The sequence below is a fragment of the Nerophis lumbriciformis genome, linkage group LG15 (genome assembly GCF_033978685.3).
Source record: "Nerophis lumbriciformis linkage group LG15, RoL_Nlum_v2.1, whole genome shotgun sequence".
Classification (NCBI taxonomy): Eukaryota; Metazoa; Chordata; class Actinopteri; order Syngnathiformes; family Syngnathidae; genus Nerophis; species Nerophis lumbriciformis.
The window spans coordinates 39,296,733-39,315,984 of NC_084562.2; the positions used below are offsets into that span (position 1 = coordinate 39,296,733).

General features: G+C 38.8%; 1 protein-coding gene across 1 annotated transcript; it reads left to right on the top strand.

The window, feature by feature from the left end:
- The first annotated feature begins 1,303 nt into the window (after positions 1-1,303).
- Positions 1,304-16,033, top strand: LOC133616160 (hyaluronan and proteoglycan link protein 3-like). Its single transcript, XM_061975302.1, has 5 exons — positions 1,304-1,424; positions 5,138-5,357; positions 5,426-5,571; positions 8,521-8,823; positions 15,747-16,033. Exons 1-5 carry the CDS (start codon positions 1,304-1,306, stop codon positions 16,031-16,033), a joined length of 1,077 nt encoding a protein of 358 aa, XP_061831286.1.
- Positions 16,034-19,252: the final 3,219 nt, after the last annotated feature.

The following is a 19,252-nucleotide window of genomic DNA, read 5'->3' on the forward strand; positions in this document are numbered from 1 at the left end:
CCTGTCATGTCACGCACCTATTTTGAGTCACGCACCTGTTGTTAATCATGTCTGTGTTATTTAAGCTTTTCATTTTCTGTTGTTCGTCCTGGTGTCATATCCTTTCTAACCCTGCTATCCTCTCGTATCAAGCCATGTTCACAGTCCCATGTCACAGTAAGTGTTTTTGTTTCGTGTTCACAGTTTCTGCCTTTGTGCAAGTTTTGTTTTCATTCGCCAAGTTTTTTGCCTCCGCCATTGTGCGCGCCTTTTGTTTGCTTCTGTTTGTAGTTTATTAGTGTTTAAAATAAATCATGTACCCACCTTCAAGCCATGTCCGATCCAAGTTCACTTGCATCTCGGGAAAACAAAAACTCCAAAGTCCAAGTCTTGACAGAATGGAACATTCCGAAGTTAATACATGTGACCGGTATCGGACTACCTCGCTATTGGATGATCGGTATCGGAATCGACAGCATTATTTCCTGATTGGAACATCTCTAGTGGTGAATACTTCGTACAGATACAAATATTCATCAGACAATTTCGTTATGTGTAAAAGTGTGAAAACTGCTTCTGTTAAAACATGTTACTTTACCTAGTCCAGTGGTTCTTAACCTTGTTGGAGGTACCGAACCCCACCAGTTTCATATGCGCATTCACCGAATCCTTCTTTAGTGTTGATTTTTTTCAAATTCAAGACAAAGTTATATGTTTTTGGTAACATTTTAGTATGGGGAACATATTCTAAGTAACAAAGACTTAATTTAGAGCTATTTGGTTAGGGTTAGAGGGTTAGGGCCAGGGTTAGAGGGGCCATGCCGAATAAGGCATTAATAAGTACTTAATAATGACTAGTTAAGAGCCAATATGTTACTAATTTGTATGTTAATAAGCAACTAATTAATGGTGAATATGTTCCCCATACTAAAGTGTTACCGTATTTTTTTTACTGGTGCACAAAATGAACCGTGCATGAACATCACCTTGTTCAAACAACAAAACCAACACAGTGCATAAACTCACAACAAATTACACACATGCAAATCAGTCTGACTTCTGCTGTTGCCGTATCCGTAATACGCCGATAGGGAGAAGTTTTTATTTACACGATGAGTCCGGTGTGTCTTGACCTCTGCCGAACCCCTGAGCCCGACTCACCGAACCCCTAGGGTTCGATCGAACCCAGGTTAAGAACCACTGACCGAGTCACTCAATTAAAAGCCATGTCCATCAAGTCAATAAATACCCAGACACTATCACCTTAGTCACAAATTACAAATGATCTGTCTTTCAGTTTGAAGGAAGCAACCTTCAGGTGACGATGGGTGGCTTCCAGGTGCTGTGGTGTCTTCAGCTGATGCTCTCAAATTGGACTATGGCTGCGACTATCTCAAACTCCTTCTTCTACCAAAAATACCTCCATACCAACAGCAACCAAGACAGTACGTATACATGAACCTGTAGCATTTGGTTCGATTTGGTAAGATGAATCATTCTTGTACAAAACCCAAAACCAGTGAAGTTGGCACGTTGTGTAATTCGTAAATAAAAACAGAATACAGTGATTTGCAAATTATTTTCAACTTATATTCAATTGAATAGACTGCAAAGAACATATATTTAATGTCCGAACTGAGAAACTTAATTTCGTTTTGCAAATAATCATTAACTTAGAATCTATTGGCAGCAACACATTGCAAAAAAGTTGGCACAGGGGCATTTTTACCACTGTGTTACATGGCCTTTTCTTTTAACACTCTGTAAACGTTTGGGAACTGAGGATACCAATTTTTTAAGCTTTCCAGGTGTAATTCTTTCCCATTCTTGCTTGATGTACAGCTTAAGTTGTTTAACAGTCCGGGGTCTCAGTTGTAGTATTTTAGGCTTCATAATGCGCCACACATTTTCAATGGGTGACAGGTCTGGACTACAGGCAGGCCAGTCTAGTATAAAGCCACGCTGTTGTAACACGTGGTTTGGCATTGTCTTGCTGAAATGAGCAGGGGCGTCCATGACAACATATTGTGCTCCAAAACCTGTATGTATCTTTCAGCATTAATGGTGCCTTCACAGATGTGTAAGTTACCCATGCCTTGGGCACTAACACACCCCATACCATCACAGATGCCGGCTTTTGAACTTTACGCCTATAAAAATCCGGATGGTGATTTTCCTCTTTGGTCCGGAGGACACGACGTCCACAGTTTCCAAAAACAAATTGAAATGTGGACTCGTCAGACCACAGAACACGTTTCCACTTTGCATCAGTCCATCTTAGATGAGCTCCGGCCCAGCGAAGCCGGCTGCGTTTATGGGTGTTGTTGATAAATGGCTTTCGCTTTGCATAGTAAAGTTTTAACTTGCACTTACATGTGGTGATATCCTTTACACACTGATGTCGTTTTTTGATGCAGTACCGCCTGAGGGATCAAAGGTCCGTAATATCATTGCTTACGTGCAGTGATTTCTCCAGATTCTCTGAACCTTTTGATGATATTATGGACCGTAGATGGTGATATCCCTAAATTCCTTGCAATAGCTTGTTGAGAAATGTTGTTCTTAAACTGTTCGACAATTTGCTCACGCATTTGTTCACAAAGTGGTGACCATCGCCCCATCCTTGTTTGTGCATGACTGAGCATTTCATGGAAGCTACTTTTATACCCAATCATGGCACCCACCTGTTCCCAATTAGCCTGTTCCCCTGTGGGATGTTCCAAATAAGTGTTTGGTGAGCATTTCTCAACTTTCTCAGTCTTTTTTGCCACTTGTGCCAGCTTTTTTTAAACATGTTGCAGGCATCAAATTCCAAATGAGCTAGTATTTGCAAAAAATAACAAAGTTTTCCAGTTTGACGTTAAGTATCTTGTCTTTGCAGTCTATTCAATTGAATATAGGTTGAAAAGCATTTACAAATCATTGTATTTTGTTTTTATTTACCATTTCACAACGTGCTAACTTCACTGGTTTTGGGGTTTGTATATTATAGTTGAATATATCCACATAAAATGTATTGTAATAATATCTGAGGTGCTACTTGTCAATCATACCTTTACAGAATCTTATCAATTCAAAAGAAATTCTTGAGAATAATGATTTTCTTTCCAATAGACTGTCTTCTTCTTGCTCTTCTTTTTAAAATAGGACAACACTGTGACAATACTCAATGTGAACATATATTATGTATCTGTTTGTATGAATAAGTATGTACATGTATCTACCGATTTACCAATAGTTTTTTTTTACATATTCTTTGAGGATCACACTCAACAAGATTACCTGAGATGCTGTGTATTTAAAATTTCAAACTGCATATCGCTACAGACTATTCAGTTTGTCGAATTTGGCGTGTCGAACAGTTTTGCTCTAATCAGACAATCAGAGGACGGAAAATGCTGAACTTATATCAATATAAGACAAGCTGGCCCCGTGAGGCGAATCTAAAATCCAATATAGCTTAAGTGACATTGAGTCTGTACTCCTGATTCTGAAGGCCCTGGTGAGATTACATTGGCATGGCAACACAGAAGAAGCTGAAATCTGATTCTACAAAAATATCTACCACATACATACTGTTGCGTCGGACCAGTCTTCCTCTCAGGGAATAAAAGACACTGGTCAATCCCAAGCTCTTTCGAATGACATATATGTTGAGTAAGAAGGACCACCAAGACAGAATTGCAATATTACCAACTTTTACTAAAGCTTTAGGAGACCAGTCCTTACAAATTCGGTAATAACAGCATCAAGAAGCGGTCTGAAAATCAAACGGAAAGAGTCATCTTATTTCGTATGAAAACAGCCCCCTCCCGCCCAGAAAGAAATATAGGCTTATTGTTCTAAACTGATAAGGTAAAAAAGGGAGTACATTATACTCCCAAATACACATTCCAGCGCCTTCAAAGTGAAACACAGAGTTTACTAGCGAACAAAAGGAAAAAGCACAAAGTGTACACATGGGAAAATATTAGCTGCTTTAAAGATGACTATGAATAACGAAATAACTCTTAAAAATATATGCATTCTCCACAATACACATACTGAAAGCAATGCAACCAAGAGACGTGGTATTAGACGAAGAAAGTAGACAGTTGGAATTTCATGGAAAAAATATGAGAATTACAGTTCTGATATAGTTTAGGCCAGCAGATGAAGTTTTGCAGGCCCTGATGGCCGGCAGCCACGACTGTATTACAGAAATGCATTATTGTGCGGTGACCTTTACACCAGGTAAGGCATAGATGCATTTGGAGGTGGTTTTTTTCTTCTTCTTTTTTTTACTTAAATTCATACTGTATGCTCTAATCCACGGTTCTCAAAAAGTACCACCTCAGAAAACACCTGGTTTTCCAAGTACCACCATAATGACCGACATCAAAAATACAGTGGCCTAAATATTCATTAAAAACAAGGCAGAGGCATTTTTAACAAGTATATTTAACATTTGTTTTGACTGCAACATTAGACACAGTTTGAACAGTAACACTGTGTTTAAATATTTAATTAAGGGATTCTTTGGCGTACATCTAGATGGCGCCACTGTTTGAGAATCTCTGCTCTTATCATTGTTATTATGGGTTGCACATTAGAATAAGAAAAAGAAGGGAGTGATTCACTTTCATAAAAACGTTATGATAATGATATTATGATACGATAAATGGGACCACAAAGTATTCCATAATGCTGTTATTAGATACTTTATGGTCCCATTTGCTCTAATAAATACAATAAATGAAAGTGACGAGGTGTCATACTGTTAAAAAAAAGAGTCCAAAACACAGCGTTCAGAGACATCCAAAACTGCTTGCATGAACCTTATGATTTGTTTCTTTGGTATTGTTGAACATGAGTATTCAACAGTGTAACATCATTTATAGGTCAAAAAACAGGAAAATCATCATAAGATCCCTTTAAATATCAAGGATAAAAAAGATTGTTTTGTTCCGATAAAAACGATGACGACCATTTCTGGAAGGTTTTGTAATGAACTTAAGTATTCTGCGGTTAAAACTGTGACTTTTCAGATATTTCAATGACTGTTAATGTTAATTTCATTTTTATAAGGAACTGAATTTGTAATACAAAGTGATCAAGATAGTATCAGTATAATGTATTAGTGCGTTTCTTAATATTCCTATGTTGTTGTTACTTCCAGGTCAATACAATCGTGTGAATCTCCACGTGGAATCTCCTTCCTCCGTGTTTGCACTCCGAGGAGAAAATGCCACCCTGCCATGTAGGTTTTGGTACGAGCCAGAGTTGAACTCTCCCAGGAAGGTCCGAATTAAGTGGTCCTGGGTTTCTGTCGCTGGGGGGCCTCAGACGGATGTGCTGGTAGCTGTAGGGTCCCGTCGACGAACATTTGGAGAATTCAGGTTTTTCTTTGTAGATTTACGTGCGAACTGATAGTGTATTCCCGAAATCACATGTTTTTGTTGATTAGAGGACGTGTGCAGCTCAGGCAGAACTTTCCAGAAGATGCTGCACTTGTGATGACTCAACTCCAACTGAACAATACAGGCCGCTATGTCTGTGAAGTGGTGGACGGACTGGAGGACAAGAGAACTACAGTGGACCTTGAGTTGAGAGGTAACTTATACCTTACCAGTTCTCAGACAAACACTTATGTCAAATCTTTAGGTTCATGCATTTCGTCCTTTGCACTATTTCAAAAAGCAGTTTTTGCCCTCTGCACTTTTTACTTTCCAAAATACAAACCCCGTTTCCATATCAGTTGGGAAATTGTGTTAGATGTAAATATAAACGGAATACAATGATTTGCAAATCATTTTCAACCCATATTCAGCTGAATATGCTACAAAGACAACATATTTGATGTTCAAACTGATAAAAAAAAAAGTTTTTGCAAATAATTATTAACTTTAGAATTTGATGCCAGCAACATGTGACAAAGAAGTTGGGAAAAATGGCAATAAATACTGATAAAGTTGAGGAATGCTCATCAAACACTTATTTGGAACATCCCACGGGAGAACAGGCAAATTGGGAACAGGTGGGTGCCATGATTGGGCAAAAAAGTAGATTCCATTAAATGCTCAGTCATTCACAAACAAGGATGGGGTGAGGGTCACAACTTTGTCAACAAATGCCTGGGCAAATTGTTGAACAGTTTAAAAAAAACATTTCTCAACCAGCTATTGCAAGGAATTTAGGGATTTCACCATCTACGGTTCGTAATATCATCAAAGAGTTCAGAGAATCTGGAGAAATCACTGCACGTAAGCAGCTAAGCCCGTGACCTTCGATCCCCCAGGCTGTACTGCATCAACAAGCGACATCAGTGTGTAAAGGATATCACCACATGGGCTCAGAAACACTTCAGAAACCCACTGTCAGTAACTACAGTTGGTCGCTACATCTGTAAGTGCAAGTTAAAACTCTCCTATGCAAGGCGAAAACCGTTTATCAACTACATCCAGAAACGCTGTCGGCTTCGCTGGACCTGAGCTCATTTAATATGGACTGATACATAGTGGAAAAGTGTTCTGTGGTCTGACGAGTCCACATTTCAAATTGTTTTTGGAAACTGTGCACGTCGCGTCAAAGAGCAAAAGAACCATCCGGATTGTTATAGGCGCAAAGTTGAAAAGCCAGCATCTGTGATGGTATGGGGGTGTATTAGTGCCCAAGACATGGGTAACTTACACATCTGTGAAGGCACCATTAATGCTGAAAGGTACATCCAGGTTTTGGAGCAACATATGTTGCCATCAAAGCAACGTTACCATGGACGCCCCTGCTTATTTCGGCAAGACAATGCCAAGCCACGTGTTACATCAACGTGGCTTCATAGTAAAAGAGTGCGGGTACTAGACTGGCCTGCCTGTAGTCCAGACCTGTCTCCCATTGAAAATGTGTGGCGCATTATGAAGCCTAAAATACCACAACGGAGACCCCCGGACTGTTGAACAACTTAAGCTGTACATCAAGCAAGAATGGGAAAAAATTCCACCTGAGAAGCTTAAAAAATGTGTCTCCTCAGTTCCCAAACGTTTACTGAGTGTTGTTAAAAGGAAAGGCCATGTAACACAGTGGTGAACATGCCCTTTCCCAACTACTTTGGCACGTGTTGCAGCCATGAAATTCTAAGTTAATTATTTGCAAAAAAAAAATAAAGTTTATGAGTTTGAACATCAAATATCTTGTCTTTGTAGTGCATTCAATTGAATATGGGTTGAAAAGGATTTGCAAATCATTGTATTCCGTTTATATTTACATCCAACACAATTTCCCAACTCATATGGAAACGGGGTTTGTAATATTTCACTACATTGAATAGAGACAAGTCAAACACTTGCACCAAGCGGAAAACGCCTGTTTCACTCTCGACCGCCCACAGGCTCACTGCTCACAGCCATTGCTGTTTTTTTCTGTGATGCTGTGCTACACCGCAATGATTGACAGCACGCAGAGAATAATCAGTGATCAGATGTGCCGACAGGCAGCTGGATGCAAGTGGAGACAAGATTAAGCCACCAAAACAAGTAAAAACAAAGACAAATCAATACAGGAGGAGCATTGGGCTTCACTTAAAGTTGGCTATCTGTTGTTGACATAAAACTTTTAGAGAATAACAACAAAAATTACACACCCTAGTCTGAGCATAAATGCTCCCACGCTGTTGAAGGGGAGTTGGTCCAAATTTCAGTCAAGATATATGAGACAAACAATAAACTAAATTGTCATAGAATCATCAAAAAACAATATTTTTTTTTACTCTAAACATAAAATACATTTTTGAACAATTTTACATTACTCCAAATTATGCATGCATCTTCACACCGCGCCCCCTCCCCGTACGCAAGCTAGTCCTGTCCCCACAACGACTGAAATCCAAATGTTATCCCTGAAAGTATCCATAATACAGTATCTTACAGAACTTCTTGTGACGGCGTGGCGCGGTTGGTAGAGCGGCGGTGCCAGCGAGACACTTCACTCTTGCTCCTGATGGGTCGTGGTTAGCATGGCAGCTCCCGCCATCAGTGTGTGAATGAATGTGTGAATGTGTGTGAAAGCGCTTTGAGTAACCTGAAGGTAGAAAAGCGCAATACAATGATAACCCATTTACCATTTAGAAGTGTTCACCCCATTTCTTCTCTATTTGCCCCTCTGTGACCCCCTTGACGCTCACTATTGTCTCCTGAGAAAAAAACTGTAATAAAATAATTGCTAAAATATTACTTTAGTATTTTTATTTAATTTTTTTTTTTTATTGATTTTTTATTTTGATTTAGATGTTTTAATTTCTTATTTTTTTAATTTAGAAGTTTTTTACTTTAATTTAAAATTGTACTTTTCTAATCGTTTTTTTCCATTTTTATTTAATTGGCTCCAGCACCCCCCTTGACCCAATAAGGGACAAGCGGTAGAAATGGATGGATGCATTTAATATTTTTTTTATTGTTTCTATTTTTTTTTTTTTTTTTTTTTTTCAATGGACATACATTTGACTTCTGCAGTACAGAATACTGTAGATTACCATGGTAAAAAAAAAAAAACCCAAACTTGTCTACTCAGGTGTGGTGTTTCCATACCAGCATCCTCTAGGCCGTTATTACCTGACCTTCCTGGAAGCTAAGCAGGCGTGTGAGCAGCAGGACGCCACGGTGGCCACATTCCCTCAGCTCTACCAGGCCTGGGAGGAAGGTCTGAACTGGTGCAACGCAGGCTGGCTGGCCGACGGGACAGTCCAGTACCCCATAACTCAGCCCAGAGCAACTTGCGGCGGTCCTGGACTTGCCCCAGGCATCCGGAGTTACGGCAAGCGCCTGTCGCAACCTCATCGCTATGATGCCTTCTGCTTTTCCTCCTTATTGCGAGGTGAGGTGTTTGTATTCTAGTGCTGACTTGCATTGCAATATTACTAAGCTATTAAACATTGGACAGTATATACCATGGGTGTCAAACTCTGGCCCTTGAGGCAATATCAAATTAACAATAGAGCTGGCCCGCCGGTATTATACAGCGGCAGTGCCGCTGTAACACCACATTCACCGCTTATACTCATACTTGCCAACAATTTTCCCGGGAGGCTCCAGAAAATCTCCCGGGGCAACCATTCTCCCGAATTTCTCCCGATTTTCACCCGGCCAACATTATTGCGGGCGTGCCTTAAAGGCACTGCCTTCAACGCCCTCTACAACCTGTCGTCACGTCCGCTTTTCCTCCATACAAACAGCGTGCCGGCCCAGTCACATATTATATGCGGCTTTTAAACACACACAAGTGAATGCAACGCATACTTGGTCAACAGCCATGCAGGTCACACTGAGGGTGGCCGTATCAACAACTTTAACACTGTTACAAATATGCGCCACACTGTGAACCCACACCAAACAAGAATGACAAACACATTTCGGGAGAACATCCGCACCGTAACACAACATAAACACAACAGAACAAATACCCAGAACCCCTTGCAGCACTAACTCTTCCGGGACGCTACAATATACACCCCCTGCTACCACCAAACCCCGCCCCCGCCCACCAAGTTAATGTTGATATTTACCTCGGAAGGCTGCAAATAGAAAAGAGGCATTACATTTTTTATTTAAATTGTATTAAATATACCATTGATGTTTTTTCGTTTGTTTTTTGAAAGTTGATTTTGCACTATTAAGTTATATAAGCGTTGCTTGTTCCACATTCAGTGTTAAAGCAAATCAGTGTAGCAAACTGAGCAATGATTCAAGTCTTATTCATGCACATTCTCTTGCTACTTCAAGGCTTGAATGTTTGATTCATTCATTATTGTTATTTTATTTTCAAATATATTATTAGCCTGTGGAAAAAGTTTATTTTGATATTTACCTCAGAAGGCTGCAAATAGAAAAGAGGCATTCAATTTTTATTTAAATTTTATTTGATATGCCAATGATATTTTTTAATTATTATTATTTGAAACTCGATTTTGCATGTCACTATAAAGTTATATAAGCCTTGCTTGTTCAATATTCAATGCAAAACTTGTTTGGGTCCCTATTAAAAGGTTAATTTGTTCAACCTTGGCCCGCGGCTTTGTTCAGTTTTACATTTTGGCCCACTCTGTATTTGAGTTTGACACCCTTGGTCTATACAGTGAGTGCAAACTATTAAATTGTGTGTACTATTAGTGGGCATGTTGTAGGTGATCGACTGAGACTGAGTGTCAATTGATGACATTGATAACAAATGTGATAACATTGATACCACAACAATTGATAACAAATGCTAAGCTGGTGCAGACCGCCTTATTTAAATGAGGATTTTGGGTTTACTTTACTGACAGTCATCATGAAGACACTCATTTTCCTCTATACTCATGGGGTCTACAACCTGTGCTGTTTTGCAATGTTGTTGGACATGCAGCACACATCTAAAATACCATACCACTCTGTCTTGAATTTGGAATCGCAATTTAGACAACATAACTTATTTTTTAGCAAGCCGTCGGTGCGTTTTGGCTCCTTATATATGAAAAAACAAACTTCATAAAAAAAACCCTACCAGCTGCCATTGTTTTGCCGTTTGTTTGTCTTCAAGTCAGCCCTTGAGTCACTGATAAGCTCTAATACGGAATTGCCGGAAAAGACGATATGTCGAATGTTTTATATTTCTTGTAGAAATATGTAGCTTGTCGACACGATCCCACGTCCTCCAGAAGGCAGAAATGCCATTTGTGCGTTACTGCGCCAGCTTGTACGGCCATTACTAAGGTTGAAAATATAGACTGAAAATAGCGGCCGCAGAACACTTTTAGGCTTGATAAATCACGTTGTGAGTGCGCAATTATTATATGTTCATATCCTCCTCCTGCTATTGTGACAGTTTAATGCGTGCAAATTTTAGGAGAAGCCTTTTGTCTCAAGAGTCTACAATGTCCTATTGGCGATCTACACAGGATAATAATTTCCACTAATAGAGTGTTATTGGTGCAAATGTATTGTTTATAGCAGTGGTTCTTAACCTTGTTGGAGGTACCGAACCCCACCAGTTTCATAAGCGCATTCACCGAACCCTTCTTTAGTGAAAAATAAAATGTTTTTTTTTTTCAAATTCAAGACAAAGTTATATGTTTTTGGTAACACTTTAGTATGGGGAACATATTCTAAGTAACAAAGACTTAATTTAGAGTTTTTTGGACACTTGGGGAACATATTCTAAGTAACAAAGACTTAAATTAGAGTTATTTGGTTAGGGTTAGAGGGTTAGGGTTATAACAAGGCCATGCCGAATAAGGCATTAATAAGTACTTAATAATGACTAGTTAAGAGCCAATATGTTACTAATTTGCATGTTAATAAGCAACTATAATGATGTTCAGTTACTGTTGAACCACAAGCGGGAAAATAGCGAGCAGAAATGCACAAAGAAAAGGGTACTTTATGGAAATACCAGGTCCAAAGCCATGACATAATTGGAGCGAACGCCTGCTGGCGCGCTTGCATTCAGAGGGGAAGAGCTTCACTTCCGTGTTTATATGCAGTTTACTGCATTTATAACATAAAATGTAGATTGTTAGACTAACTTCTTTGGTTAGATTAAATAAAAGCTCAGCAGGTAAAAAGACGGATGACAGGAAGTCTAGAGTAATTTTTTATTGGAAACCTTCGTCAAAACATGTCAAGACAACGCTTCTCATATCAATCACACACTTCCGGCTTCCCAATAATAGCGCTATGCGTCACATTCGCTACAGTAAGAAAATAAATAATGTTTCATTACAATGGTGCTTTGAATGTCAGATATATTTTGTAATTTAATCTGTGATATATCTACCTACATAAATGTTAGTACATCAGTTGAGGAATATAGTGTAGAGGGGGACATTTTGTGGCACATTGAAATACAGTGTATATTATTTTATAACATGCTCTGGTTGATGCACCTCAATTACAGAATGTTTAGCAGGCTACATATTACAAATGATTAATAAATAAGGAAGGTTAAGAAATTGTCTTGCAGCAAAATGAATGCCAATAACTTGTGTACTTAAAGTACACAATATCCAAAGCATTGATTTCATGTAAAAAATATCACATTTTACATTACCAAACATCTTTGACAATCAAACCATGATCATAACAATCCACATTTTTTGTTATTAATGCATGACACTGGTATCTAAGTGTGGTGTAGCTCCTCCACTGAATACAAGTGCTCCTACAGCAGGAATACACATTCTGTTTTCCTACAAAATACAAACTCTGGGAAGACAACAACACACTGCAGGTATTTTTTTAATAGTCATTAAATGCGTGTTTATGTCCATTTTGTGTTGAGCTGTTTAAAAAAGCGTAAAGTTTAAAAAACATTTCATTAAATCAAACTAATTGTCCAGTCGTTGTATTGAAAGCTTGAAAATTATCTGTCTAGGGTACACATTAACGATGAAAATATATATTTATCTGTGATTAATCGCAATTAATTTGAGTTAACTGTGATCAATGTGACCAATCGTGATTGCATCTTTTAATCATTTGACAACCCTGATTATTTATATAATTTATTATATAACTGTATCCTGTGATTGTTTCCTTAAAAGCCTACTGAAATGTGATTTTCTTATTCAAACGGGGATAGCAGGTCCATTCTATGTGTCATACTTGATCATTTTGCGATATTGCCATATTTTTGCTGAAAAGATTTAGTAGAGAACATTGACGATAAAGTTCGCAACTTTTGGTCACTGATAAAAAAGCCTTGCCTGTACCGGAAGTAGCAGACGAGTAGCGTGACGTCACAGGTTGTGGAGCTCCTTACATCTGCACATTGTTTACAATCATGGCCACCAGCAGCGAGAGCGATTCGGACCGAGAAAGCGACGATCTCCCCATTAATTTGAGCGAGGATGAAAGATTCGTGGATGAGGAAAGTGAGAGTGAAGGACTAGAGGGCAGTGGGAGCGATTCAGATAGGGAAGATGCTGTGAGAGGCGGGTGGGACCTGATATTCAGCTGGGAATGACTAAAACAGTAAATAAACACAAGACATATATATACTCTATTAGCCACAACACAACCAGGCTTATATTTAATATGCCACAAATGAATCCCGCATAACAAACACCTCCCCCCTCCCGTCCATATAACCCGCCAATACAACTCAAACATCTGCACAACACACTCAATCCCACAGCCCAAAGTACCGTTCACCTCCCCAAAGTTCATACAGCACATATATTTCCCCAAAGTCCCCAAAGTTACGTACGTGACATGCACATAGCGGCACGCACGTACGGGCAAGCGATCAAATGTTTGGAAGCGTACTCACGGTACCACGTCTGCGCATCCAACTCAAAGTCCTCCTGGTAAAAGTCTCTGTTGTCCCAGTTCTCCACAGGCCAATGGTAAAGCTTGACTGTCATCTTCCAAGAATGTAAACAATGAAACACCGGCTGTGTTTGTGTTGTTGCCGCAGCCGGCCGCAATACACCGCTTCCCACCTACAGCTTTCTTCTTTGCTGTCTCCATTGTTCGTTGAACAAATTGCAAAAGATTCACCAACACAGATGTCCAGAATACTGTGGAATTTTGCGATGAAAACAGACGACTTAATAGTTGGCCACCATGCTGTCCCAAAATGTCCTCTACAATCCGTGACGTCACGCGCTGACGTCATCATACCGAGACGTTTTCAGCAGGATATTTCGCGCAAAATTTAAAATTGCACTTTAGTAAGCTAACCCGGCCGTATTGGCATGTGTTGCAATGTTAAGATTTCATCATTGATACATAAACTATCAGACTGCGTGTTCGGTAGTAGTGGTTTTCAGTAGGCCTTTAATGATAAAAAAAAAAAACTGATTAAAAGAAGAAAATAACTATAATAAAAAGCCAGTCTTTGAACGGCTCTTCAAGATCCCTTCCCAGAGCCATAAATCCCATCTCTAGAATGTAACAATAAGTGAATGGACATTATTAAAAATACTTTATACAGAAGAACAATAACCCTTCAAAATGTTGGCAAGTTTGGCAGGTTTTTGTAGGATTACATTTCGTACATAAATCATTGTCAAAAACATTTCCGTACACTGTCTCAGTTATTGTACGATCATACATTAGGGGTAACAAACAAGTCTGTGTGGTCAAACAACCCACACAGAGGCCATAAAAAATGCTAATTATAGAATACTGCTGTAGAATGCGTAGTCACAACAGTGTGACATGTGCTATGTTGCACATGCATGAGATAAGTCGCATTTTGACGAATCCTTTGGAATGCATTAATATCCGCAACTACCACTGTGTATGGGATGACCTGAAGGAACCTAGAAGTACTAGGGTAAATGGCAAGCTGTTATTTAGTTTTTTAGGCTCTATAACAGTGGTTCTTAACCTGGGTTCGATCGAACCCTAGGGGTTCGGTGAGTCGGCCTAAGGGGTTCGGCGGAGCCTGCGCCGCTGAGGTCAAGACACACCCAACTCATCGTGTAAATAAAAACTTCTCTCTCTCTGCGTATTATGGATACCCCCAAACAATTTTCCCTCTAAATTTCCATCTGATTTGCAGGTGTGTAATTTGTTGTGAGTTCACGCACTGTGTTTGTGTTGTTCTGTGAACAAAGTGATGTTCATGCATGGTTCATTTTGTGCACCAGTAAAAAAACATAACTTTGTCTTGAATTTAAAAAAAAAAAACATTTTATTTTTCACTAAAGAAGGGTTCGGTGAAGGCGCATATGAAACTGGTGGGGTTCGGTACCTCCAACAAGGTTAAGAACTACTGCCCTAGAGGGACATGGAGGGAACAAAATGTGTTTGCAAGATCTCGCAAAAGTTTTTTTTTTCCTATGTCAGTGAACCGGAAGTAAAACAGACACCGCGATGGTGAACCGGAAGTGAAACAAGACAAAAGTGATGGAGGAGCCCACCCAGCATCCGTGGGAGAAGTTTATTGATTTCTATTTTAGTATTGGCCAAGCACAAAGGTCGGGTAGGCTCCCGCATGCTCCGGCTCCTCCATCGCTGTGGCTGTTTCGCTTCCGGTTCACTGACATAGGAAAAAAAAACGTTTGCGAGATCTCGCAAAAAGTATTGCGACATCCATGTCCCTTTACGGCAGTGGTTCTTAACCTGGGTTCGATCGAACCCTAGGGGTTCGGTGAGTCGGCCTCAGGGGTTCTCCCTATCAGCGTATTATGGATACCCCCAAACAATGTTCCGTCTAATTTTCCATCTGATTTGCAGGTTTTTTGATTGATCGATTGAAACTTTTTACTAGTAGATTGCAAAGGAAGAGAATACATTATATGAAACAGTACAGTTTACACAGTACAGTATATATTCCGTACAATTGACCGCTAAATGGTAACACCCGAATAAGTTTTTCAACTTGTTTAAGTCGCGGTCCACGTTAAACAATTCATGGTAATGTGTGTAAGGTGTGTAATTTGTTGTGAGTTCATGCACGGTGTTGGTTTTGTTCTTTGAACAAGGTGATGTTCATGCACAGTTCATTTTGTGCACCAGTAAAAAAACATATAACTTTTTCTTGAATTGAAAAAACATTTTATTTTTCACTAAAGAAGGGTTCGGTGAATGCACATATGAAACTGGTGGGGTTCGGTACCTTCAACAAGGTTAAGAACCCCTGCTCTATAATAAAGTTTATTACTGATCATGTTAGTGATGTTGGTGAAGTCGACATTGTAATGTATTTATTAAAAAACAGAGTTCACAATCCATGTATTTGGGACTCAAACTACTGAATATTGGAAAAGCAACAATTCCAATAAATGTCTTATTTCCTGTTTCCATCCTAAGGGAAAGTGTACTATTTTCAGCCTTCTGGCAAGATGAACCTGACAGAGGCTCGGCAGGCCTGTGAGGACGATGAAGCACAGATCGCCAAAGTCGGCCAGCTGTACGCTGCATGGAAACTGACGGGCTTGGATCACTGCAATGCCGGCTGGTTGGCCGATGGAAGTGTTCGATATCCCATCACAAGGCCACGAAGAAACTGCAGTTCTTCGGAGCCGGGAGTACGCAGCTTTGGCTTCCCCCCTTTCCAGGACAAGCATGGAGTCTATTGTTACAAGGCACAGGAGTAATGGATGTAAATATATTCAACATGAAGATTATTTCTCCATGTACTCTCTAATTGTGCTATCAATATAGTTGGCATCAAAACAATCATTGTAAGTCTTCAGTAAGTCATACAAAATTGAAGATATGGCATTTGCAGTAAATTACATTCAGTATATGTGGAAACAGACTTTTAGAAGTTGTTCTTACACAGGTCTATTATCAAAAAAATATCGAGTCGAGCATTTTGAAAGGGAAAATGTAAATTTTTTCCGTACCTCGAGAAGCACGTTAAAACGGAACTACTTTTTGCAACTGTCTGTCTTTCTGTACTGTAATTATGTCAAATGTATGGGACTTTACATCCTTTACCAGCATTCTTCTATAGGCTACAGGTGATGATCAGTAACAGCAAAACAAGTACAAAATTGAGGAATTGCTGTTTTCTGCAACCTAACTGAACTGTGGATTCTGAAAAATGAAAATGCCACAGAAAAAGCATATTATTACATACATTTATTTGACTTCTGTTCACCCTACACTCCACATTCTACGCTTTATTCATGGCATAGTTTATTATCAAGTTTTTACATGTATTTCAATGTATTCAAATCAGCATAAAATGTCCATAAAATTAGCAGAAATCTGTTGATTTGGAAATAATTTGATTTAATCAGTTAAAAGTTAATATCATGCATTGTGGGAAATTAACCCATTGGTAGCGGCAATAGAAAAAATAAGACAATAAAACACAATCCAACAGGCAATATTTGAATATAATCAAAATAACGCATAGACACTAATAACTATACAAAATAGAATAGGCCAGTTGGGGGTTCTGATAAAAATGTCCATATTTCACAAAAGTCAATTGTATGTTAGGTTTATTGATATAATTGTATTTCATAAATCTATTTTGTTTCATTTATGTTAGACTGAGAATTATGCATCACATAAAGTGTATTCCTTTTTACAAATTAAAGTTATGTATCCAAATAAATGGACAAATTTAATATAATCAAAATGCATATATATAAACTATGGGGCTTAACATTTTTTGAGTGCATTTACTCGTTCACAGAATGTGTTTAACCATGTTTAGTTTAGTTTAGTTTAGTTTAGTTTATTATTTCTTTGGTCAGTGGTCAACAAAATAAACAAACAGTTTTACATAAACAAACAGTTGTACATTCATAAATTGACAATGTTACAGACTGAAAGGGTTTTGGCTGAAGTTGAGCACTTATTTCGTCTAACAGTAGTTCTTAACCTGGATTCGATCGAACCCTGGGGGTTCGGTGAGTCGGCTTCAGGGGTTCGGCGGAGCCTCCGCCGCGGAGGTCAAGACACACCCGACTCATTGTGTAAATAAAAACTTCTCCCTATCGGCGTATTATGGATACCCTCAAACAATGTTCTCTCTAATTTTCCATATGCGTGAGCCAACGCAAAAACTCCTTGAGTATTCAGTGGAGCACATGTGAGCACACCTGTCCCAAACCTGACTAAATAACAAATTAAATGTTTTATTATTATAATCAAATGACAGCCGTCATTTCCATGAGATTATTTTCTAATATAAGTGTTTTGGCCCACTTACAACGACAATAACAAAAAATATTGTTTTTCATGAGCTGTGTACTAGTATTGTATGTCTGGGTGGAAAACGAAGAAAAGGAACAGACTTTGCTGTGAAAATAAATAAATAATTGTATTTGATCATTTATCATTTAAAATGACATGAGAGTGGCACTTGCCAAGGTGAAGCCACGCATATCTGAACTGGTCTCTCAAAGGCAACAGCAGAAGTCACACTGATTTGCAGGTGTGTAATTTGTTGTGAGATCATGCACTGTGTTGGTTTTGTTCTTTGAACAAGGAACAAGGTGATGTTCATGCACGGTTCATTTTGTGCACCAGTAAAAAAAACAGAACTTTGCCTTGAATTTGAAAATAAAAAAAACATTTTATTTTTCACTGAAGAGAACGTGCATATGAAACTGGTGGGGTTCGGTACCTCCAACAAGGTTAAGAACCACTGGTCTAAGACTATAAACAATCTCAAATACAAGAGGAGCTTCCTAGAAATATGAAATTTCCTTTACACAACATAAACACTGTTCAAATATATACACAGTAAAGACATGTGAAATATTCCTGCACACATGTTGGTTAAACATTTGTACCAATAATATACTATATACCAGTGTTTTTCAACCTTTTCTGAGCCAAGGCACATTTTTTTCATTAAAAAAATCCAGACGCACACCACCAGCAGAAAACATAAAACAATGAAACTCAGCAGCCGATATTGACAGTAAAAAGTCGTTCTTGCAATTGTTGGATATGAATTCAAACCATAACCAACCATGGATCGATATAGCTCTTGTCTCAAAGTAGGTGTAGTGTCACGACCTGTCACATCACCCGTGACTTATTTAGATTTTGTGCGTGTTTTCCTGTGTGTAGTGTTTTAGTTTTTGTCTTGTGCTCCTATTTTGGTGTTGATTGTCATGGCATGTACGGTTGTGCTTTGTGGACGCCGTCTGCTCCACACGCTGTAAGTCTTTGCTGTCGTCCAGCATTCTGTTTTTGTTTACTTTGCAGCCAGTTCAGTTTTAGCTTTGTTTTGCTTCAATGCCTTTTCTTAGCGGCACTCGCCTTTTGTTTGTTTTTGGTTTAAGCGTTAGATACTTTTTTACCTGCAAACCATCGTCGTCGTTCCCGACATCTACAAAGCAACAAAGCTACCTACTGATATGGAAGAGTATTACACGGTTACTCTGCCGAGCTCAAGACAGCACAGAAACTCAACAACGGCACATTTGCGGATTATAACTATATATATACTGGTTTGCAAAAAATATTTTTAACCCAATTAGGTGAAATTACATAATCTCCCACGGCACACCAGACTGTATCTCACGGCACACTAGTGTGCCGCGGCACAGTGGTTGAAAAACACTGCTATATACAACCACTTATACTTCCATTATTATTTATGTCCCACATTTAGTTTTGTAATAAACACTGATCATAGGATTAACTACTGTGTTGATTCAAGCGTAATATATTTTTCCAAGACATTGCTTTTAAAGTTTTTTTTTTAAATGTGTCAATGGAACTGGAACATTTTATGGAATCATCCAAGCTGTTCCACAGATGGACCCCCCTGACAGAAACATATCTACTGTTTTAAGCTAGTTCTTATGTTTGCTTTCTGGAAGACAGATGAACCTCTGAGG